This window comes from Phyllostomus hastatus, unplaced genomic scaffold (assembly GCF_019186645.2).
Source record: "Phyllostomus hastatus isolate PE091 unplaced genomic scaffold, TTU_PhHast_1.1 phas_contig_477, whole genome shotgun sequence".
Lineage (NCBI taxonomy): Eukaryota > Metazoa > Chordata > Mammalia > Chiroptera > Phyllostomidae > Phyllostomus > Phyllostomus hastatus.
Genome location: NW_025333889.1, coordinates 1,806,685 through 1,830,205, shown reverse-complemented (window position 1 = coordinate 1,830,205; position 23,521 = coordinate 1,806,685). Strand labels below are relative to the sequence as shown.

Here is a 23,521-nt window from a genome sequence, read left to right as displayed (position 1 = left end):
CGCCTCCCCGGTCTGCGGCCTTGAAGACGGCAGAGCCCGTGTGTTCTGCACGCTCACGGGCGGGGGGGGGGGGGGGCTGGCCGAGTGGTCCTCTCCCAGGGAGAGGGGGGCTGAGCGGGAGAAAGGCACCGAAGCAGCAGGAGGCGAGCCCGGGAGGCGGGCTGCAGAGGGTTTATCCGGGAGGGCTCTGTGGATTTCAGGAGGTTCAACTGGATACATTGTTCGGTTGCGTGACCTGCCGCAGCTCTGTTCTGCGTTCAGTTCTCCAGAACCTCCCCGCCCCTGCCATTTGCTCCACCTTTCCGTAGTGGTCCATGTTACCAGCCGTGTAAAATACCGTCTCTTTAAACGCGTCTCAGTGGCGTTGAGGTATCCCATCTGTACACGTAAATGATGCGTCCAGGTTTCAAAGGGGGAGGCCAGCCCCGCTCTCGCTTCCTGAACCGGACCGATAGGCTCCCCCCTGCCCCCTGCCCCCCCCCACGGAGGATCGCGTCCACTCTGCTCCATACACACCCTCCCCGTGGGCGGCGGCTCTGTCCTCCCACCCTGCTGCTCTTTGCGGGGATGTCCCGCCGACGCCCTCCAGTCTGCTACGTGTCTCCCTGAGTCTCCCACAGAGCAGCAGCCTGTGGCGTGCAGGCCCTCGGGTCGAGAGCCGCCAGGTGCTCCGACGGCCCAGACTGCCCGCCCCTCGGGGCCGCACTGGCTGGGTGGCGACCCTCCGTCCTCCGAGCGTCCTCCTCCACAACCGGCCGCAGAGCCCCGCGGTCCGGAGTCGGGAGTCCCCACAGGACACGCTTCCGTGCAACCTGCGCCCGATGTCACGCCCTCTCTCGGACGCCCCAGACGTGGGGCTGCCGCTTCTGTGACAGATCAAGGTGTCCTCAGGCTCCAGGGTCTCCTGTAGCCACACGTGTTATTGTTGATCGCTTTTGTTTGCTTAACATTTTTATTATATTTTTCCATCACCCTTCATCCCCCTTATACCTTCCTCCATCTACAGCTCTGTGTTCATCTTTGATTCTTACGTTACACCAGTGACAGTGCGCTGTGTGGTTTATTAAGATTTAAGTCAACCTCGAGAAATACACGAGACCTCCATTGTAAAACGGTTCACCGAAGAGTCAAATTGGGCAGGAATTTGGTTTCGTAAATGATCAAGGAGTGCGATGGTGGAAGAGCCAAACCACCCACAGCTCATGCCGTGGCGTGGTGTGTGGGCAGACCCCCGAGCAGGACCCCCTGAGGATGAGTTTAGGGAGAGGCTGGCTGGGGCTGGGAAGACTGCCAGGCGCGGGGCGGGGGGGGCTGTGGGGGCAGTGACGTGCCAGACGGAAGGGGAGCGTCTGCAAACATCGCCCCCCTGCTCGAGGGGGCCGCTCGCTGGTCCGGATGCCCGCCTCACGCCCCCTCGTCTGCAGCGTCCGGCCACCTGCCCGTCCAGATTCCGGGCTGGACCTGAGCTTGTTGGAGGGTGTACCCAAGCCGCAGGGCCGTGAAGACAGCCGCAGGGCCGTCACTGTCTGTGGACAGTGGTCCCCCAGGTGGAGGGGACGGCTCGCTCAGGGCCCCTGCGTGCGTGGGGCTCAGGGCCGGGCCGCAGCCCTCAGGTCGCTGGCCTGGAGGGTGGCGATGGGAGGTGTCACCACAGACGGAGTTTTAGTTCCCTGAGAGGCGTGTGATACAGAATGCAGACTGGGAGGCGACCGTCCGTCCCTTGTACACGCGGTGACACTAGAGAAGGAAATTGTGGGAAACGGTCACAGTTCAGCCGCACGACTCACGGAGTCGCGGACACCGGACTGTGAGACGCAGCCGCAACCGCCGGCTGCTAGGAGTCCCCGCCGCGGCAGACTCGCGACCCTTCCTGTTCTGGAGGGCGGGTGCGGCGTGGCTGTGTCCTCTGTGCTCTGCGTCCGCCTTTGCCCGGGGCAGGTGGGCTTCGGGGACCGTAGGGGAGTGCACGCCACTGACAACGTCTTCTCTGGTGCCCAGAATTCCAGCTACAGCGGCGACGGCAGGTCCTCCGCCTGGTCATCGTCCAGAGAGGAGACGCTGGTTGGTTCCCCTTCCCCACCCACCCTCCGGAGGCGGCCGGTTTGCCGCATGTGGCCTTGCGTGTGTGCGTGTGGGTTCGGCTCTCGCCTCCTTTAACACCCGTGTCACGTACAAGCTTCCCCGGGAGGGGCGGCAGGGCCCGTTCCGCAGCGGTGGCGGCCGCGCTGCCTCCAATTCTGACTTGGCCCCCGGTCCTTTCGAATTCACGTCCAGCTGTTTGACAGTGGATTGTGGGATTTAGCTCGGTACCGTGAACGGAAGTATTTAGGTGGCCGTGTTGCCGTTAGAATTAATCAGAAGGAGGAAAAAAAAAATAAGAAGGCCTTGAATGTCTTTCCTTGGAAGTCCCTGCAAACTTGGGGTGCAGGCAAACCTGGGGCCAGTTTCTCAGGGAGGGACTAGAACTCGGCGTGAAAGTCAGACCCCGGTCCACACGGCTGGCTGCCCACCAGCTCCTCCCCACGGTCAAGGGCCCGCCTCCGTGCTGCAAGGCAAACATTGCTCAATTCTTTAAGCGCCCCGAGAGGTCGGGCTGGTTTGTCCCAGCTGAGGCCCACGTGCACAACAAACAGGGGAGCTCGGGTAGGAGGAAGGTCCCCCCCCGACAGCCGTGTTTCCTCCTGGCACAGAAGACGCACCTGCCCGCCAGGTGCACCTCTGCCGCAGCAAACGCACTGCAGTCCGCAGACAGGGACAAACTGGTCTTCAGCGAGTGTCCCGAGTGAGAACGTGCACTCGACCGTAAGGTTTAGGAAAAGGGCGGTGGGGGGGGGGGAGAGTATGTAGAAAGTGACTGGGCGGGGACCCACGGGGGTCTGTCTCCTCGCCTCTATCATGCCCCCCCCCGTCAGCGTGCTCAGCCCCTCCCCAGACGCCCACCGCCCCCTGTGGCCAGGAGGGACCGCACTCCAGCCTCCCCCCCGGCTCTGGCCCGTGCCCCCCCCCGCCCCCCGTGGGTGAGCTCTGAGTGAATCTAAACAAGGTCGGCTCTAAGCCACAAGACCCTGGTGGGCCTGAACACCTGGAATTCGGGGGCTGTTGTATATATTTTCCTAATTCCAGGGGAGTTTGGCTCTTGCAAAGAGCACTTTGTCCTTCAGAGCACTCCTTCCTCCTCACTTTCCACGCGGACACTGTTCTCCAGTGGAAGAGGGCGGTGGAGACCAGTGCCCGGCGGTGAAGTAGTCGCCGAAGCTCAGCACCTGAATTCATCTAAGAGAGAGAACCCACACCCAACGTGTCCGAGTCAAAACTCTCCTCGGAACTCCCCCCGGGCCACCTGTCCCCACCCCGCACAGCCGGGCACCTTTCACTGGCCGCCCCCAGAGTCCTCCCGGCCACCGCTGCCCGCTGCAGACGCCACGTCTGTCCCCGCGCGGGCACGTGGCTGGTTCACGTCCACTGAGGTCTGGTCACGGGCAGGTGTCCGTGGGGTGCACAGCAGTGATGACTTCACGGAGAGACTCCCCAGGCTTTCAGACGCCTCGGGCGCAAGCCCCGGGCTGGACCGCACCGTATCAGGGGAGGGGGCTGTGCCCGCTTTCTCCCACGCGGCCGCGCAGGCCTCCTTGCTGTCAACGCAGCCCCTGGGGCAGGCGCAGTATTCGCATTAGACACTCGGAAGCCTCTCCCTGCCCACCGCAGAATTCCACCTGCCCGCCCCTCAGGTCCTGTTGGCGTCCCTTATTCGAGGCACAGGAGGGACAGGCACAAACACGGGACCTTGAAGGGGTGGCGGAGTGTCTTAAGGTGCCATCCCGTTACCTGAAGGGAGCCGCTTCACCTTCGAGGGTGGTTCTTGGTCTTGCATGAGCAGTGGACTGCTTCCGGCACGGAAACCTGGGCCACACAGTTTATCTGGGGAAATTACTATGTTACAAGAGCAGTACTCCCCAGAAGTATCACAGAGACCCTGGGTCTCAGAGTTATAGCACTGAATTTGTCGTGTCTGCTAAGACCTGTGAGCGCCGGCTTCCTGTGACTCCCTAGGAGGCCAAGGTGAGGACCGATTCCAGGGGCACATGCTGTTGCGTCAAGTTCAGGCTGATATCTCCAAAGAGTCCCGGTTTTGAGCTTTTCCCACCAAACTTGAAAAGTCAGACCTTGAACAACAAAGACATTCAGAACCCCCACGGTCTTGCTACCGGTTGAAAAGAATGAAACCGGGTTTCGCCGGTGTGTGGATTCACGACTCCGGATTCGGTCCCCATCGCAGTTTCGTCCCTGAACGGGACCACCTGGATCTCCTCCTGATGCTGCTGCTTTCTCCTGCCCCCGCACGTGCATGCCTGTTGCCGATTTTGTTGTGAAGCGTGGTTTTGTGTGAGTTCACAACGTGATGTGCCTTTGAGATGAAACAGCCCCTGTCCCCTCCTGCCCGCGTTCTCCGGACACAGGGACTGTCCTGCTCTGACCCCGGCCTTGCCCCCACAAGCCCCAGAGCAGAAACCGGGTCTGCCTCCCCCCCCTTGCCCCGCCCCCTCCTCTTCCTTCCCCTCCCCGGGTGCCAGGGGCAGCGCTGCGCGCGTGTGCGGATGCCTCACCCTCCTCCACGGGAAGCCCGAAGAGCTGAGCGGGTCCAGGGTTTTCATTGGCTTGGCGAGCTTCCTAATTAAGACTTTGCTCAGCCTTTCAAACATGATCGAACACGACTGGAGCCCTTATATAGAAAAAAGGAACTTAGGGAAAAGGAGGCCCTCGCCGATGGGTATTCTCAAAAGCTCTGGCCCCCTGAATTGGTCTCTTGGGTCTCTCCTCCTTTTCCAGCAATTGTTCCCCATTTGGGGTTTCATTTGTTTTTTAAAAATGTTTTTCTCTCGTCAGTCAGTGTGTCCAGGAAGCAATATGGGAGGCCTTTGCGCCTCATTGGACTCCCCTGTCGGGGAGGAGGCGTGGTGAGGCCAGCCCGCCCGCCGCCTTGGCTCGCTCTCCCCTGGCTTCCTGTTTGCGCGGGCGGGGGAGCACCGCGCCTGTGCGGCTCCGGGCACCCAGTCTGGTTCTCACACCAGGAAGCCCGGGTCAGCACTCCAAGTACGGGCTTGGAGGCTGAACTGTCGTCTCCTGGCCTTGTCCTCTCCCACGCGTCGCCGAGTGATTCATCCGCCGTTGTGCGCCTTCCAAGACCGGCCCCGGGGGCCCTGCGCTGCGGGCCTTCCGTGGCCAGGGCCTGGAAATGAGTCACGCTGCTATTCATGCCCGAGCTCAGGCGCAGCCGCCCCGGCCTTTAGGTGCCCGCATGTCCCTGGGCGCGCGGGCTCCGGCCGGCCGGCCGCGGGCTGGCACCCGGATGGAAACGAGCGCGCTTGCGCCCCCTCCGCCCGCTGGCCGTTTGTGGATTCGCGCGCGCCTGGTAGCTCTGGGGCGTGCACGGTCAGCTCGTCCCCTTCCGTCCCAGCCCCTCGCCCTCCCTTCCAGGAATGCCTGGAAAGAAATGGCTAAACAAGAGTCCTGTGTCAAAGATTCCGGGGAAGGCTACTGGTTTACTGAAGTTAAAGACCCTCTCGTGTTTATCTTCCGCGTAAATCTGCACTGGCATCCATCCGCGGGGCCGAACGCATGCACTTCTCCCCCGGCTGCCTCGTTCCCTGAAAGCATGGGGATCCCCTGTCGTGATCTGTGGCTGGGTTTTTTCAAGGCTTTTAAAACCTGCCGTTTCCTTCCGTCCTGCAGCCCTCCTGTCTGTACAGCGCTGCCGGGCCGCCGTCATCGGGGAGTCACCGGGTGCGTGCGCTCCCCACCCCCTCCGCGCTCCGGTCGCCTCCGCGGCGCCCCACCATGCATGCGCACCGTGCATGCGCACCTGTGGTGCGGGGTTGACTACGCGACGTGGGGCTTACACGTGCGTGGTGCCTGTCAGTCCCCTTTGGCCAGCCAACGATGACCTTCACCCCGCTTCAGCCCGCAGGAAGACAGTGTTTGGGTAGCGTTGTTGGGCAGGGACGGAGCAAGATGTTACGTGACTCCCTGACGGAAAGAAGGGTGGTCTTGTATTGCTTTGCTCCCGCGTGAACAGGTGCTAACCCCCTGTGCTGCCTTACTGCGAAAATGCCCACTTTTACATACAAGGCATTTGTGCCGTGCAGGAAACTTAAATATTCAAAGTGGCCACGCTGGATTGTTAGTAATCTTCTGACTCTTCTTCGGACCGGGCCCTTATGAGTCCGATGTGCGAATTACTGGCGGCGCAGTCCAGCGGTGTGGGGGGCAGGGGGGAGAGGGGATGTCGGAGGGTCCTCTGGGTGGGCTGGGCACAGGCCGACCCCACTGCTCAGGGCATTGTAAACGCCTGTTCTCCCTCAGAGGTTAAGTACGTAGGATTTTGAAGCTGATCAGCTATACTGTTTTCCACTTGACGGTTGTTAAAGAGTTACAGAAATGGAACGATAATTAACGCCCTTTTTCATTCCAGAGCCACTTCTCGTTAGAGTCGTCTTCCAGACGCCAGGTATGAGGACGCCGTGACGGAGCTCAGGCTCCTGGGGCGATCCGCTCGTGTCAAACCTGAGTCACTAACACATGGTCCCTGAGCAAGGCCTCTTCTGCCGAGTAACAGACTTAGAGTGGCTTGGCCCTCACATCGCATGCGGGCGACAGCAACCACCCCGAGTGTCCCTTAGGTGTCACCCCTCCCCCCCCACACCCCCGCTGCCCGGCTCTGGGCCTGTGGAGGTGGCTGGGAGCCCCCCCCCGCCCCGCACGCCCCCCTCTCCGAGTTTTCAGGACTCGCCCCCAGCACCTGTCCGTCTTCCTTAGCTTACGCTCCCGTGTGTTCTGGGGGCCGGGGGAGGGGGGCGCCTGTCCTGACGGTCTGCTTCTGGCGCAGGCGTCGGCGTGGGACGACGGCGGTGGCCTGGGCAGGGCCCGGCGGGGGAGCGCCTGTGGCGCGCCGGCTGTAAGGCCCTGTCTGTGTCCCTGGAGTTTCTCCCGCCTGCTGCACGGCCTGGGGCCTGGGCTGGCTCGCCAGATCACTGGCCCGAGGGAGGGGCCGGGGACGACGTGACTCACGATGCCCGTGGTTGCTAGTTGAATGTCCTGCCCGTCAGCTTACATGGCCGTCGGAGCGGGAAGACTAACCTCGTCTGAGCTTCCCCACCCCCGCCCTGCAGCACGCTGGCAGCACTTACGCAGCGGAGGGGCCCCTGCTAACACAGCTCGGGGTGGGGGGGAGTATCAGACGGGCCCCAAATTGTTTGCGCCTCTGGGCGACTGAGGACGAGGAACACATTCGAAGACTCAGAACAGAACATGGTCGTTTCCTTTTTTTTTTTGGTTTTTCGTCTTCCCACCTCTTCAAAGGGTTGAAAATGGTGTGCCAGTAAAGGCTGGGTGATCGTGCAGGAAATACTTGTTGAATGAAAAAACGGAGCCAGCAGATGGTAGAAAACTAAGCAGGTAGAGACCTGGATCGGTCCACGGAAGGGAGGAAGCTGATGGATGGACCGGCCCCGAGGGCCAGGCGGAGCAGCCTGCGCCTTCCCCTGCGGCCAGTGCGCCCTCGCCTACAGCGCCCCCACAAGGCCTGACAAAACACAGCAGGACCCACGAGCCGTAGAATTGTTTGCTGAGAAATACTTGACAGTGACTTCCTCCTCACTTCGCTTTTGAAAATGATTGGCTACTTCATAAATTAGCTAAGCAATCCAGTGTCATGATTTTTAAAAATCTCTCCAGTCATCATGAATACTCAGGGACTCTGACAAAGGAACCAGTCTAACCTGCAGTTTCCTTCAGAAAGTGATTTTTATAAATATCATATCTAATAATTAATTGACATCTAATCAAACATGTATCAGTTTGATCCTGTATAACATTTCTGGTGTCGTGCAGCCTGTGGACTAAATCTTTTTCGCAGTTCTCAAATATTTTTGTAGACCGTTAAAAAGTTCGTAAACCTAATGGAGGAAATGGAGCATATTTTGCTGTGTATAGGGGCATTTTTTTTTTTGCCCAGATTTTTGAGGGAAAAGTGAGGATGCACATTATGCGGGGGCGTAACGATTCCATGCCGCCAGTGTAATGATGGGTACAGTGATCTCGTGTGTACTGTGCACAGAAATGTGGGGGCCTGTTACACACGGCAAGATGTGACGGGTAGATGCAACTAGAACTTTTCTTCGGTCAGAAGAGAGACAGCCAGCCTCCTAGTTATTTAAGAGCGTGCAGCTTCCCCAGGCACTAAGTTTTCGGGAGGCCCAGGTCAAACTTCGGATGTCTGCAGGGGCTGTGCCCCCGAGGTTCCCTCTGAACGTCCCCTCTGCAGCTGGGCCTCCCTGGGGTGGGCGGGCTCGGCCTGCGCAGCGCAGGCCCCAGCGAGGCTGACGGCTCTCGGAGCAGCCGCTGCTTCTGTGTTCCCGGCCTCCCGTGGGGCTCGCCCGGGGGGAGAGCTTTCGCAGGCCGGAGGAAATGAAAGGTCTCGTCCTGGCTGTACAGATTCCTACACTAGGGCCGCACGCCCCTGCTATCGATGAAATAAAAGAGAATAAACGGAAATTCTTTCTCCGGCTAATGGTGTGCTCCCACACAGACGGGGCTCGGCCGGCGTTTGCTGGCTTCAGCTGGGCAGCACGAGCCCTGGGGTGACACCCCTCGGAGGAGACCCGGGGGCGTCGGCACCGCCCCCAGCCCTCACGATCTCGCCCCCCATGGACCGCCAGGTGCCCCCGTTCAGCAAGGGGACTGAGGGAAGAGCGTCCCCAGGCTGTCCACCCAGCGAGTGGCTGTGGCCGCTGCTAAGTGCCCGCACCGTGGGAGCCAGTGCGGGGTCCACCCCGTCCTGAGCCCCGAGGGCTGCGACCTCAGAGCCCAGGCTGACCCCGGCCTGCATGGGACAGTCTCCATCTCGCAAGACCTTCCCGGTCTCCGTTCTCCCAGGCAGTTAGTCCCTCCCACACGATGTGTTTCCAGTTAAACGACTTCATTATAATTAAACGATTACATGAAACTGAAGGACTAGTTTTCGAAAGTAAAGCTGTTTTGCCTGGAAACCTTTCCATCCGACGCCTTCCTTGCCGTTAACTGTGAGCTGTGTGCGCGCTGCAGGAACCTCACAGCGTTCCGACGTGCAGGGAGGCGGCCGTCGCCACCCTCCGGTCGGGAGCCGCGGGGGTGTTTCTGGCAGCCAAGGGAACCACGGGGAGAGCCCCCCTCCCCTCGCGCTCCCCTGTGCGGCCCTCGGTGCCTCTGCCTCTGTGTGGTCAGGGTCCTTAATGCCATGTCACGGGGACCGGCCGAGTCACGTTTCCACGGTGTCACGGCCAATAGTAGACGGAGCCTGGACCAGAACGCAGGTGTCCCCAGCTTCCCCGAGCGCCCCGTGCGCCACGCCGACGCCCAGCCACAAGCAGCCTCCCGGGTGGGGTGTGGGCTGCAGCGGCTGGGACTGGAAGCGTCCTCTTTGGGGTCCCGTCGGGTCAGAGGATCGCAGACGGCTTCTGCCTAAGGAGCTGGGGAGACTGGGGCCGGCGATAAGCTCTGTGAGCACCCCGTCTCGTGGCCGCACCCTCACGCAGGGCGCCAGTGGCAGGGCTCGGTGGGAGGCAGGATCTGTCCCGGGAGGAAGGCTCCTCTCGTGTCGGCAAACCCGGGGGTGAAGTTCCTCCGCCTTGGAGTGCGAGCGTCGGGTGTTCTCCTTTCTCCTGCACGGGGAGGCCGCAGGACTGGGCGGCCGGGGCTGCCGGGACGTCTCTCGTGCACGCCCCACGGCCGAGCCTGCGAGTGCACATGCACCACAGACGTTCCTCAGAGGAAGGGAGGGGTGGACGTCAGTGGGGTGGGCCCGGGGGGCGTGCTCACCCTGACCAAGGCTGTTGATAGTCTACAGTGGGCGTTTTTCATTCAACAAGTGTTTTTTGAGTGCACGCTGCCTGCCAGGCCTTACCGGGTCACGAAGGACTCAGAATCCACGCAGACCTCACCCTGGGGGACTTCCACGCCGGTGGGAGCGCTGGCCGGCGAGGGGGTGGCACGCCCCGAGGCGCCGTGGCCCCCGAAATCTGCAGGAGGGGCGATGCCTGCAGGGGTCCCGGTGGGTGCCCGCTGGGACCCTGCCTCCCCCCTGCTCCCCAACCCTGCCTTGTTGGAGAGGAAAGTAAGAACTTTTTTAAAAACGAGAAAACGTGAAATGTACCTAGGACGAGGACAAACCGCAATACCAAAGTGAAAAGGTCATGGCTTCCAGATAAATCAGCCACAGCTGCTCCCCTCTCCGGAAGAGAGGTGTGAGCTGGGTGGACAGACGGACAGATGTCTGTGACAGACCGCCACGGGCGCCTGAGAAAGCCACGCCTGAGTCTTGCATGCACCCTAACCCCGAGTCTGCGTTCCCGTGGAGAGGCGGCGGCGGGGGAGCCAGCGCCTCCTTTGCCCGGCGCCGGGCTGGGAGGCGGCCCCCCGTGCGCCCCGGGGCAGTGGCGCCCGGCAGCTGTCCCCCTACTAACCCAGCGCTCTGTGTCCCTGCAGGGTGTCCGTGAGTCTGCTCTGTGCTTTGCACCTTCGCTCTCCCGGGGAGGCCCGTGCTCCGTGCTCCACTGTGTCCTCCGCAGCCGCGTGGGGCCGGCCTCCCTCCGCGGGAGCGTGGGGCGGGGCCTCCTTCCTCCTGCACCTCCGCTAACCCTGTCCCTCTGTCTCTGTCCTCCTGCCGCCCTGCGGGCTGTGCGGGCAGCCCTCCGAGCACAGCGGCCACCTCAGCTCCAGCTCCCGCGCCTCCTCCAGAGCCAGCTCTGCGCGGGCCAGCCCGGTGGTGAGTGAGCCTGCGTCTGCCGCCCCCGCTCCCCTCGCCTGCCTGTCCCCTGTCCGCCCCCGCCAGCCGGCTCGCGGGAGCAGGGAGCAGGGCTGTTCCGTCCCCTGCCAGGGCTGAGTACCAACACGGGGGGCGGTGGGGGGGGGGGACACGCCGCCTTGTTTGGAACGGCCCTGTGCCATGGTGCCCGGGTTGCCCTGCCGAGATGCTGAAGGGCCCCCCACCACCTGCAGGGGGCTCTGCCCGGGGCTGGGAGGGGGACCGTCCCGGGAGGAGGGGACTCTGACGGTGGGGGGAGTGTAGCCCCGTGGGTCGGTCTGTCGTTCATATGATTTGAAGGTGGGAAGGACTGATGGCCAGCATTTCAATGGGCGTCTTCTCTGCTGTGGGACCCCGGGTGGTTTGGAAAGCACACCTGGGCCTGTCCGAGCTGGGAGCCATGCCCTCGCCCCGCAGGCCTCGGATGCCCTCGGATGCCCAGGGCCGCGGGGCCTCACTCTGGGGGCCACGCAGCAGCGGGTGCCCATGTTCTGCTCGGGAGGAGGGGGGCCCTGCGGTGCAACCCTCACCCCGGAGCCTCCGGCGGCGTGTGGCCGGGAGTGCTGGGGCTCTCAGCTGTGTCTCCTCGTCTCTGTTGGGGGCTGCTGCAGGACCTTTGAACACGAAGGGTTTGCAGGGTGGTTTTGCCCCAGGACACCTGGGAATGGGGGGCTGGGGGACTGGAGGGGGCGTTCAGTGGGCAGGCACGGGGCTGCCCGCGTGCGTGTGCGCAGCGGAGGGTGGCCGTGCCGGCCGGCGGCGCGTCCAGGGTGAGCCCGGGGCCCAGGAAAGCAGAGCTGGGCCGTGTCGGGCTGTTGTCTCCGCACCTCGTCCTGGGGAAGCAACAACACGGGCCCGGTGGCCCGACACCGGCCAGGTGCTGGCGGCCTGGAGTGTCGGCGCTGCTTCTGGTATATTCCGGGGAGAAGCGGGGCAGCCGAACTCTCCACCCGCCGGGGGCTGGTGACTTGCTTGTCCTTTAAACTAGATACAGTGTTTCAGAGCCCTGAGGGTTCCTACCAGATGCAGATGGGGCTGCGTCTAGGGAAGGAAGCTGAGGGACCCCTGGAGGTGGGGCGCGTGTTGATGATTCCGGGCACAGCTTCGGTGCCCCCGCCTGAATCCCCGACGCCAAGGCCAAGGCCAGAAGAGCTGGTCGTGCCTGGGCTTATGCCTGTGTGTTCCTGGTGGTGGAGGAATGCTCCCCTCCCCCACCCACCCGTCCGGGTGGAGTGGGGGCAAGAAAACAGAAGGTGGGTGGGGAAGGCAGGTGCCAGAGCAGGGGAGCCCCGGCCCTTCCGCACGGGCTGCAGACGCTGCCCCTGGGTGCCGGTCACCCGCTCCTCCCCCCACACCGCGCCGTCCTGGAGAGCAGCCGGGAGGGGCCCGGGGAGCCCGGTCCTGGACGCGCTCCGCTGGGTGGCGAGTCCACCCGCAGTGCCGGGCGCTCGGCTCCCGGGAGGAAGAGTGGGACAGCCAGCCAGCTGCTGGACGTCATGTGACTTCACTTTTTAAACTCTGGGAAGCGGCCCCCCACGGACACCGTCCACGACCGGGGGGCAGCACCTGTGAGCTCGAAGTCCCGCCGGCCCCCGGCTCGGCCCGTTTCCTGAGTCTTCACGCGTCAGCTCCCCTGCGTGGGCCCTCGGAAGGGCCCCGTCTGGCTCCGGCGCAGCCGGAGTCGTGAAACCCGGGAGCGTTCGGCGTTGAGGTTTATTCTCAAGTCGGGATGAAATCACAGGACGGGACTGAAGACGTTGAAATCGGACGCACGTCGTTGTCAGAAGCTTCTAGATTTCCGACAGACGTACTCACGTAACCCGGATTTGGTTAGGAGACCGTGAACCGAGAGGGAGCGGCAGCTGTGCCCCATGTCCGGGGCCTGAGCGCGAGAGGCGGGTGGCCCCTGCCCCTGGGGGCCTGGCCAGGGCCGAGCCCCCACCCTGGGGAGCTGTGGGGGGGGGGGCGCTGCTGTCCTCCAGGTGCGGTCCGGGGAACAAAGGGAGCAGTGGGTGGGGGAGCCCCGGGCCCCCGGCAACTCCCGGTCTCCGTCTGTAACTCTGAGCTCGCAGCCGAGGGGACTTGTCACCCCCCCTCCCGCGGGCCCTCGGAGCCCAGGGCGGACAGGTGCTGGCCCAGCTGACTGGCAGTTGCTCCCAAACAGGAATCAGTTCGATCCTGTTTGTCCCCTGAGCCTGTTGCTCACTTAACAAAGGTCGACGGACGGTCGCGCTGTCAACACGCTGAGGGAGCAAAGGTCGGCGTCCTGCGGGCTGTGTGGGACGGGCGGTCCCCAGGCCCCATCCAACCCAGGCCCCATCCAAGCACCTCCCGGGTGGGGGGAGGGGGGACTCCAGACATGGGGACACCTCTGTGCGTGGCCCTTAAACCACAGAGGCACCTCCGCGCCGGGCAGGGCAGCCCCCCGGGGATGTGGTCACAGTGGCACTTGACCGTCTCGAGGGCAGGAGGCAGCGAAGTCTGGAAGACAGAGCAGAGCTGGCCCTCTGCTCCTCCAGCTCCGGAACTCGCCGCCCTCTGTTTGCTGGGTCCCGGGCGGCTGCACCGTGGGAAGGGGGTGGGTGTTGGTGTCTGGGGCGTGCTAGACCCGCGGAGAATGTCAGCGGGCGTGTTCGTCCTGTCGATTGGAAAGGAGCCAGGGCCGCCCAGGGGGGAGTGGCAGCGGGCGCGGGTGGCACCCCAGGCGAGGCCCGTGGGGCCGGTGACCCTTCCAGCCTGGCCTCGCAGAGGGACCCGGAGCAGAAAGGGAGCAGGGAGTCACCGGGGCCAGTGTCACGGCCCCCCTTCCTGGCCGGGCCCCCTGGCCAGGCACACAAACTTCCTGAGCTCCACCTGGAAAGAGCGGGTCATGAACCCTGAAGAAACAGAACAACACGGGAATCGGGCATTGGCAGGGCCGGAGGCGTGGCCGCGCGCCCCGGCTCGTGGGGCCTGACCCCTGGCCTGGTGACCCGTCAGGACTCCGAATCCAGGGGCTGAATCACGGACACAGAGTTCAAGTACGAGCCTCTCAGGGTAATAATGTCAGTATTCCTGGCTGTGAAACCGCCAACATCCACCCTGATGGTGGACGCCACGGCTGCGGCATTCGGAGGAAACCCGCCCTTGACTTGGGTGTGTTCTGCGCAGCGTTGACTGCGCCCGTCTGCTCGCTGGGAGGGACGGAGCAATGACCTCGTTTCTGTGGTCCGTTTCCCTTGTTTCTGGGTCTGGGGTTGCCGGCCGGGGGCTGGGGACGCCCTGAGGCCAAGCCCGTGTGTACCTGGCCCCTGCGCTGGGTCTTTCGGGGGGTCCGCAGACTGTGTGCGGCCGTCGGGGAGGTGGGCGGCCCGGCGGCAGCGGAGGCGGACACCCCGGGGTGTTGCCCCTCACCAGGCCAGGTCACGCGAGCCCGGAGTCCCCTCACTCCGAGGACAGGATGTTGGAAGGCTGGGGTCAACAACCCCTTCCACGCGCTCCTGTAAGCGTTTGTTTTCGGAAGGAGGAGGTGGGAAGACGGAAAATCCCACAGACGTTGTTCGGAAGCGACTCTTCCCAGAAGCGGTGGAAGCTCTCACGCCGCCTGCGCTCAGCGGGGGCTGGAATCCCGGTGCACGAGTTTCCCACCCGTCACTGCGAGGCCGGGGCGCCGACCTGGGGGTCCGGTGTCATCGCCCAGAAAACGGGAGCGATGGACGCCACAGGTCGCAGGAGGCGTGGCGTGGTCGCCCGCTCACTCGCGAGGCCACCGGTGCCCGCGGGGTCCCACGCTGGGGCGGTCCCCGCCACGGCGGTCCCCACTACGCCTCAGCACGCAGTGGCCGCCACAGCACGCGTCCGTTCGGTTTCTCTGTGTGTGCTTTTCAGAGGTAAAGGGCTGTGCCGAGCGTCAGAGGTAACACACCATCCCTCTGTTTCGGGGACAGCTGGGTGAGTGGGTGCCAGGGCCTGACGGCTGGGCACACTGCCATCTAGTGGGAGCCCCGGCCACTGCAGCGGCTTGGGGGCGCTGGGCCCCTCTCCCCCGGGCTCCGGGCGCCTGTGTCTCGGGAAGGTGGGCGGACACACCTGTGCCTCGGGATTCGGACAGAGCGCACCTGCTCCAACGAGTGGAACAGCGATCGGAAACAGCCGTTCAGCACAGACTGGCTGCCGCTTCCATCGAGAGCCTGGCTCTTCCTGCGTGGTCTCTCCTTAAAACACGTCCTACTCTTCCCATTCTGCGTCCGTCGTGTGCGTGACGCGAAGGCTCCTGAAACACTGTGTTTTAAGCTTTTTTTAAGTCCCTCCCCCCCCCGAGGATACGTCTATTGATTTTTTAGAAAGAGAGGAAGGGAGAGAGGGAGAGAGAAACATTGACGGGTTGCCTCCCGTACGCACCGCGATGGGGGATTGAACCTGCCACCGTGGGGGGCACCGGAGGACGCTGCAACCAACCGAGCCACCCGGACGGCGTTTTACAACTCGTGTCCAGAGGAAAGGGCGGGCCGTGACCTGGGTTTCTCTCCTCCCTTACGTGAGAACTCCAGGCGCCGCCCTCAGGGGACGGGGGCAAGGACTCGGCGCCACAGCTGCACGAGACCCACGCTCGCCTCTGGGGTCGGTTCTCTCTCACGGTCCTGGCAAGGAGAGCCAGCCAGAACCTGGGGTCCTTTTACAGGGACGGGCGTCGTTGTGGGTGGACGCAGGCCTCCTGGGGCTGCGTGTCCCTGCTGCGGACGGGCGGCCAGGCGGGAAAGCTGAAACGGGACTCGGCAGGCTCCTCCCGGGGACTTAATCGACGGCCCGCCCAACGGGGCCTCCTCCTCCCACCCAGAGGGACACGACCCTCTTTGTTTTCATCTTGTCGACGTTGGTTCTGCACACCAGCTCGCTCTGGGGGAGGAAGGCCGGGGGGGCCCGGGAGGTTGAAGGAGCTGACTTCCCGCAGACCAGGCGCCAGGCGGCTGGCTTTTCCGTGGTTATCTGAACTTCTCGGGAACGCTTTTGCTCCCAAGTCGAGAGGAGGCCCGCACCCGGAGGGCTAAAATTGCACAGCTCAGAACACGGGTGCAGGCGGACCACCTGGACGGACACCCCCGAGTGTCAGGTTGCGTCGATGTGGCACGCCCGCTGGAGAGAACTGGGGTTCCGGGTGTGCACCTTCACTCGGGCGGGCAGCGTGGCACGCAGCTGGAGCTCCAGCTCCCTGGGACAGGGCTCAGCCGCGCCGCCCTGGGGGGCAGGGCGCCTGCGGGCCAGGCGTCCGGGGAAGCCCCCTGGGGACACACAGGCTGCTCCAGTCCTGGGAGGACAGTGGGTGGTGGGCACGTGGGCCACAGGGTGCTCTGGGTGGGCGGAGGGAGCACTAGGACCGCAGGCCCCGCCCAAGGGGCCAATGTAGGAGTGGGGCCAGCCCACCCTTGGGTGCAGCACCCTGGCCTGAGGGACGTGATCTCCGCTCTCACTTGCTCTCCGGCTCTTGGGACACTAAGGGGACAGTCAGAGGAGAGCAGAGAGTCCTCTGAAGGCCCCAGTGTGGGCGGGCGGGTGAGACCAGCTGCTCTGGCAGCCAGAGCCCGGGTTGCACTTGAACCTGGTCGTCCTGAGCGGAGAGCTGGTCTGGGATCACCTCCTCTCGGGGAAATGGAGTATGTTGTCCGATTCTGTGACCCCTTCGGGTGGCCGACTAGCTGTCACGCTCGGCTCCCGCCCCCACCCTCCGACCAGCCTCCCCCGTCTGGCGCTCACTCTTCCCGGGACATTGGAGCCGGAGTCTCACACGACTCGGCCGCTCGTGAGAAGCAGCGGAGGTTCCGGCCGGCTCGCTGCTCTGTCCAGCTTCCCAGGCCCAGTTCAGGGGGAGTCGAAATTAGAACGCCTGCCTGCAGGGGTTGTACCTGCAGCCCCCAGGCCCCAGGGGTCCCAGCTCCCTGATCAGTCACGCAGAGGGCAGACAGGCATGGAGCGTGCCACCGCCCCCCCCGCCCCCCGCTGCGTGGGGACAACGACAGGAGTCCGCAAAGCCGACCCCTGCGCACGAGCGCACGGACCGGTCCCCCCATCGAGGGCCTTTCTCTGCCTGCGCAGTCCCGACGTCGTCCTTCCGGGGGAATCCGGGACCCGGGAAGCCACACGGGACCCTCAGCCTGGCTCCCTGAGCTGCCGAGGGCCGGCTGGGCCTGCGCCGCCCGGCAGAGGCGTGCCGGCGGGTGTCGTGGGCAAAGCGGGTTGTTTAAATCGCAGAGGACGCTCTGGTGTTCTTTCGTTGCCGCCCTCCCCCTGCGTCCCGGAGGTCCACTCAGTGCTCAGGTGTGACGTCTGTGCCCTTCCCTCCGCAGGTTGAAGAGAGACCAGACAAAGACTTCGCCGAGAAGGTGAGGAGTTTCTGCCAGCCTTCCGGTCACGTCCTTGGTGGCCTGGGTGGGTCCCGGCATGTAGGGGTGACACTGAAAAGAGATTACGTTGCTTGATCTTTGGTAAAGATCTTCACCGGCGAGCGGGCAGGGCCAGCATGCGGCCCACCAGCCAGTGCCACGACCCTGGGGAGGGCCCCGGGGGTCACTTCCACTGTGTGTGTGTTAAGCCCCCAGAACAAGGAGAGGGTTGGTCCTGGCCCAACCGTGGACCTTGAAGTGAACCCAGACAGGCCCCCCCAGCCTGCATGGCCCCCCAGTGCGACCCCCTCGGTATTGCTCTCCGCAAGCCCACGGGAGACGTTCCATCCAGGTGGGAAGCCGGGTTCAGGCAGAGGTGGCGTGACAGCAGATATGAGGGTCACGTGGGTCTTGTCTGAAACGGCGTTTGGTCCTTGTCTCGCCCTAGGGGTCCCGCACCCTGCCCAGCCTGTCCGCAGCCACCCTGGCCTCGCTGGGCGGCACCTCCGCTCGGAGGGGCAGCGGGGACACCTCCGTCTCCGCGGACACCGAGGCGTCCATGCGGGAAATCAAGGTAACGCACCTGCCCACGTGGGACCTTTGTGACAGCCTGTCTCCCAGGGGAGGAGGTCTCGTCCCCGATGTCCCCACTGTCCCAGGTCTTTCCTCTCACTTCCGTCTCCCCCACGTCCACGCACAGGTGTTCTAGTGACACCGAGGCTCGGCCCAGATACCGCCTCCCCCAGGAAGCCGTCCCCGATTGCCCGCCCCAGCAGGGCCCCCCTGTGCCCGGCCCCTGCGCCCCCACCTGCGTCCACACTCGCCAAACCGCGTGAAGGCGCCGGGCCACTCTGCCCGCCCGCCCTCTGCACCCCTCCGTCCGTGCCTTCTCTCCATCGCCCACCTCCCGTGGACCCCCGCCGCAGGTGTGAGGGGCTTCCTCTTCTCCCTCTGGACTGCGGTCCTGTGCTGTGACGTCCTCGACGCTCCCGGCCCGAGAGTGGAACGCAGCGCCGCTTGTTAAAGCGGCTGCGTCCGAGCAGGCAGCCGTGTGAAGGGGAGGGCGGTCCGGGCTCCAGGGCGTGTGCCCCCCACCCCCCGGGAGCAGAGCGGGCACCTCAGGGTCAGAGCTGCTTCATTCGCAGAAGCACTTTCTAGAGTCAAACCCGTGAGGGAGGACCAGCCTCCGCCAGGGGCCAGTTGCCCGGGGAGGCCCAAGAAGGGTTTCCCCGGGGGTGGCCTCCGACGCCTGCGCTCTGTGGGAGCGTGTTCTGGCCGTTGTCCCTAACCGGCCCCACGAGCCGTCCCCGCAGCTCTGCTCATGCCTTCCCTCCAGCGCGGCCGCGGCCACCGCAGCCCGGATTCCCCACCGCTTGTTCAACGCGAGCCTCACGGGGCGGCGCCTGGCTCCCGCGGACGCCGGGCACCAGGGATGCGGTGGTGGCGGGACTGGCAGAGCGAGGCCGGGCCGTGAGGCCAGGCCCAGCCCCGCCACATCTCTCTCCCCCGTGGCGCCTTGCCGGCACCGCGCAGGGACTCCAGGAGCGAGAGAACCTCCAACCAGGAGTGACGTTTCTTGTTCCTTTTCCGGACGCTCTTTTGCCTCTTTTGTAAAACTGCCAAAATATCATAGGAGAGAGACCTCAGTCTTACAGAAATCGTGTGAAATTATCACGAGATACACCCAACTTTTAACCTTGGTAACCTGGAAACTTCTTTTTTTTTCCTGACACTTCACAAAAGCCGAGGGGAAGCTCAGACTGTTGAGGGCGGGCTGGGGGCGGGACCGCCCGGAGCCCCGCCCCTGTCCCCCGGGGCCTGTCCCTCCCCGGCGTCACGCGCCCGTCTTACCGTCCCCCCCAGGAACTGCACGAGCTCCAGGACCAGATTCAGGACGTGGAGGGCAGATACATGCAGGGGCTGAAGGAGCTGAAGGTGCCGTGTGCTGAGTGTGGGCGCACGCGCTAACCCCGCTGACCGCAAACGCCCCCCAGAGGGGGCGGGCGCTCGGCCTGCATGCTAACCCCGCAGACGCCCCAGGCCCCACGTGGTGGGGGGGCTAGCGAGGGGTGCCCCTGCGCAGCCTTCGAACCGAGAGGAAGCCACTAGCGTGACTCCTGATGCACGTCGCGTCCTCACGCAGCCTCCCCCGCCCCAGCCCCGGCCAGAGCCGGGAGCTCCCCAGCCCTCCAGAAGGGCGTTCGGCTCCCTTGGCTGCCCGCAGCAGCCGCACGCCCTGTGTGTCCCCGAACGCCGGCTGTCTGCACTGACACAGCCCGCGTGGCCGTGCTTTGGGGCACCGCGTCGGGCGCATGCTCTAACACGGACTAACCGCAGCGGCGCCTGAGTGTGCGCGGGGTCGGGCTTGTCTGGGTGAAGACGCCCCACTCTCGGGAGGCGGGAACCGCGTTGCTGTGCCGGCCGGGACTGCTCAGCCCCCACGCCTCGGCGGCGAGGCCGGCGGTCGGGCCGCACTCCCTCCCGTCCTCCCGCGGCAGCGGCGGCCGACCACAGCCGTAGCCTGCCACCGCCCCTCGCTCCCCAGAAAGCGCCCCCCAGATAGTCTGAGGTCCTGTCCCAGGGGCACCGGAGCGGGGGACAGATCCCATGGGTCGCCACTGTCATCACTGTCAGCTCTTTTTCAAAAGGGCGGAAATGAGCGCACCGGCCTGTAACCCACAGGAGACGGGAGCCAGCGGGGCAGGCGGCAGTCACACCGCCCCCCCACACCCACCCCACCCCCCCCCGAGTCGGTGCCTGGCTCCCAAGTGCAGGCGGGACCCTGGGAAGGCTGCCCGTGGTGCCTGCAACACCCGGCCGGCGGCGCCCGCCCTTCTTCAGCTGTGGGCGGTTTGCACCCCGGGGCTCTCTGCTCTCTTCCAGAGCTGCTTCCCCAGTCTCTGTTTCTGGGACCTGAACGCCGCTGCGCTCTCCCTGTGGCCTGACCCGCAGGGGCGTGGGCCAGGCAGGGCCACGTGGACCTTGCAGGCCCCCGTCCCTGCGCTGTCCCTTCGAAGGGATGGCTGTCGTCTCCCCAGACCCCCCCCCCAGGCCTGTGCCCCTTGCGTAGTTCTCCTGGGGGTTGAGCACGTGCAGCTCCGCCTACTCCTTTCCTGGTTCCTGCGCCCAGGCCTGGCAGCTCGCTGCGGGGCCGGGTCCTCCCCGCCGTCCGGCTGGCTCCGTGCCCTGTGCTGGTCACATGCTGGGAGGGGCCCCTTCAGAAACCTGTTGTGCAGGCCGACCCACGACACCCGGCCCCCGAGTCATGGGGTCAGGGCCGGACTGCTCGTGACCAGAACCCTTCCCACCAGGCGTGTCCCTTGTCCTGGTGGCTGTTGGTTATTCTTGTCCCTCGGCACAGTGAGGAACCAGTTTTTTTGAGTGAGGAGAATTCGGTCAAATGGAAAAGGAGGAATTTCTTCGCTTTTGCAATTGCTGTGTTTTCTATTTTGATTCATTTGCACGGAGAAATAAAGTCTAAATTGAGGGCTGAGTTTTTTCGTTTTTAAGAAGACTGAACTAGCTCTGGCTGGTGTGGCTCAGTGGATGGAGCACCAGCCTGTGAACTGAAAAGTCGCCAGTTCGATTTCCAGTCAGGGCACATGCCTGGGCTATAAGCCAGGTCCCCAGATGGGGGCGTGAGAGAGGCAACAGATCGATGTTTCTCTTCCTCTTTCTCCCTCCCTTCCCCTCTCTCTAAAAATAAATAAATAAATAAAACCTTTACCAAAAAAAGAATGTTGAACTGGCCCGGGCCCGGTAGCTCAGCTGGCTAGAGCGTCATCCCAACATACCAAGGTCCTGGTTCAGTCCTGGTTCAGTCCCTCTCTCTCTCTCAAATCAAATTAAAAAAAAAGAATGCCAAACTGATCTTTCTTTGTGTTTTCTCACCATGATTTCCCAACCGCGGCCCGGTTCCCGCAGGACTCGCTGGCGGAGGTGGAGGAGAAGTACAAGAAGGCCATGGTCTCCAACGCGCAGCTGGACAACGAGAAGACGAACTACATGTACCAGGTGGACACGCTGAAGGACACGCTGCTGGAGCTCGAGGAGCAGCTGGCCGAGTCGCGGCGGCAGTACGAGGAGAAAAACAAGGTGAGCCGCGCTGCTGTGGTGGGGAGGGGTGGGAAGACTCTGCAAATGCAAAAAGATTGTGTGTGTGTGTGTGTGTGTGTGTGTGTGTGTGTGTGTGTGTGTTCCGGGTTGCGTGAAGTTATCCGCTTTTTAATTTTTTCTATTTTAAAATTATTTATTTATTTATTTATTTATTTATTTATAGAGAGGGAAGGGAGGGAGAAAGAGAGAAACATCAATGTGTGGTTGCTGGGGGCTGTGGCCTGCAACCCAGGCATGTGCCCTGACTGGAAACCGAACCTGTGACACTTTGGTTCCCAGCCCATGTTCAATCCACTGAGCTACACCAGCCAGGGCTTCAGCTTTTTAAAAAATAATTTTTCTTATTTTAGTTTTCAGTGTGTGTGCATTTAACAACGATTCTCCACTTGTCTGGGAAGCCCAGACCTCCGAGGAGCATGCTATGCTCTGCGCGGGGGGACTTCCCGTACCGATGTGCACATTTCCGTAGTGAGCTAGAGGCGATGCCCCTGGGAGAACATGCGTGTGTTGCGTGTGAGGTGAGGTCAGCACCGTGGGAAAACCGGCCTACGGAAGAAGCGGTGTGCTCAGATACGGCGCGACTGGGCGCTTCGGGGTCTTCCCCGTGCGGACACACTTGCTGGTTTTTATTTTCTTATCCCTTAACACCGCAGACAAACAGCCAGCTGCAAGTATCAAAGATGTCAAGGAAATTACATTGCTTTATTTTCTGCTGATGGGGAAACGCCCACTTACTGCGTTGAAGAACTAAATATTCCCCTTAGAAGCCCAGAGAAGGGGTGCGTCTCACTCCGGCCCCCGTGACGAAGCCCTGGAATTAGTGCGATTCACGGCCTCGGTGCGCGGCACGGGCAGGCGCTCAGGTTCACGGCAGCCGACTGGCCTGGCGACCCGCCGTCTCCACGAGCCACAGGACCAGGGGTCCTGGACTCTCACGTTTGGGGGAATTGCTTGGTTAATCGAACCCTAGAATATTGTTGGCTTTTCCAAATTTGCTGAGATAAACAGAACATTTAGTTAATGCATGTCATTATCTTGAAAACAACAACAGCCCTGGCTGGCGTAGCTCATTGGATTGAACATGGTCTGGGAACCAAAGTGTCGCAGGTTCGATTCCCAGTCAGGGCACATGCCTGGGTTGCAGGCCACGGCCCCCCGCAACCATACACTGATGTTTCTCTCTCCCTCTTTCTCTCTCCCCCTCCCTTCCCTCTCTAAAATAAATAAATAAAAAAATCTTTTTTAAAAAAAGAAAAGAAAACAACAACAACAACAAAATACCTGGCTCTACGCTGTGAATCCCAAGGGCTGAACAAACTCCAGGCCCCGCCCCCCACCCTTGGTGGCTGGGGAAGTGAGTCGGACGCTGGCGGGAGGCCCCTGACAGCCGGACTCTGGAGGAGAGGAAGGAGAAGCCTCTCGAGGCTGGAGGTCGCTGTTCTGACCCCGCCTCAGGGGGAGGGGGCCGTGAGGGGTCCTTAATACTCCTCAAGTGGCCTCATTTGGCCGTCAGGAGGGCCAGGGACCCTCCGACCTAATTCCACAGAAGTTGGGTCATCCTGGAAGGTTGTCCCCAAGAGGAGACCGAGGGCCAAGCAAAGCCCGACGGGCACACCCTTGTCACAGCTGGGGGGGGCCAGTCGCCCCAGACTTCAGAAGCGGGCGAGCGGAAGCGGGAGTCCGGCCCCTCTGACACAGCCCAGCTGGCAGGCCTGGGGCCGGCGGCCCCTGAGCTGCCGGCAGTTAGCTGCTGGGCACCACCGGACCGTCCCTGGGGGCGGCGCTGCTGGGCGGGGCTGGGGGGGGGCCAGAGAGCCGCATCGCCAGGTCTCTGGGGCAAGTCTCGTGGAGGAGGGGGCCCGACGCTGCCCCCGCCTTTTCGGTTTTGTCCCTGGAGCGCAGCGCTGGCCCGGCCACTGTCGGTGAGACAGGCTTGCCAAAGTAGACGCGTTGGCCCCTTGTGTCCCGAGGAGCGCTCCTTGTCGTGTTCCAGAACTGGGGATGGTTCTGGCCCAAGCCCTTCTCCAAGCTGCCCCGTCGCTCGGGCCGTCAGCACAGCCAGCAGACACCCTGAGGGGGGCCCTTCCCGGGGCCTCGCACCCACCCGAGAGGAGCCGGGAGCTGCCCCGGGCTCCCCCCCCCCTCCCCCGGTAGAGGACACCGCAGGGCGTCTCCTGGAACGTCCAGAGAACCAGGTTCATGGCGTCCTAAG

At 63.2% G+C, this 23,521-nt stretch overlaps 1 protein-coding gene across 49 annotated transcripts in view; it reads left to right on the top strand.

The window, feature by feature from the left end:
- LRRFIP1 (LRR binding FLII interacting protein 1) overlaps positions 1-23,521 on the top strand; it is a 106,566-nt gene that overhangs the window by 63,668 nt on the left and 19,377 nt on the right. For 10 of the 49 annotated variants that reach the window (XM_045845785.1, XM_045845782.1, XM_045845751.1 and 7 more), the window contains 9 exons: positions 1,999-2,061; positions 5,731-5,781; positions 6,470-6,505; positions 6,884-6,952; positions 10,721-10,798; positions 17,158-17,193; positions 17,642-17,767; positions 19,057-19,128; positions 21,118-21,288. In XM_045845785.1, coding sequence (XP_045701741.1) covers positions 1,999-2,061; positions 5,731-5,781; positions 6,470-6,505; positions 6,884-6,952; positions 10,721-10,798; positions 17,158-17,193; positions 17,642-17,767; positions 19,057-19,128; positions 21,118-21,288 — 702 coding nt within the window. Of the gene's footprint in view, positions 1-1,998; positions 2,062-5,730; positions 5,782-6,469; positions 6,506-6,883; positions 6,953-10,720; positions 10,799-13,597; positions 13,858-17,157; positions 17,194-17,641; positions 17,768-19,056; positions 19,129-21,117; positions 21,289-23,521 lie in introns of those variants that run through there. The other 39 variants (XM_045845789.1, XM_045845787.1, XM_045845777.1 and 36 more) reach the window with 11 other exon arrangements.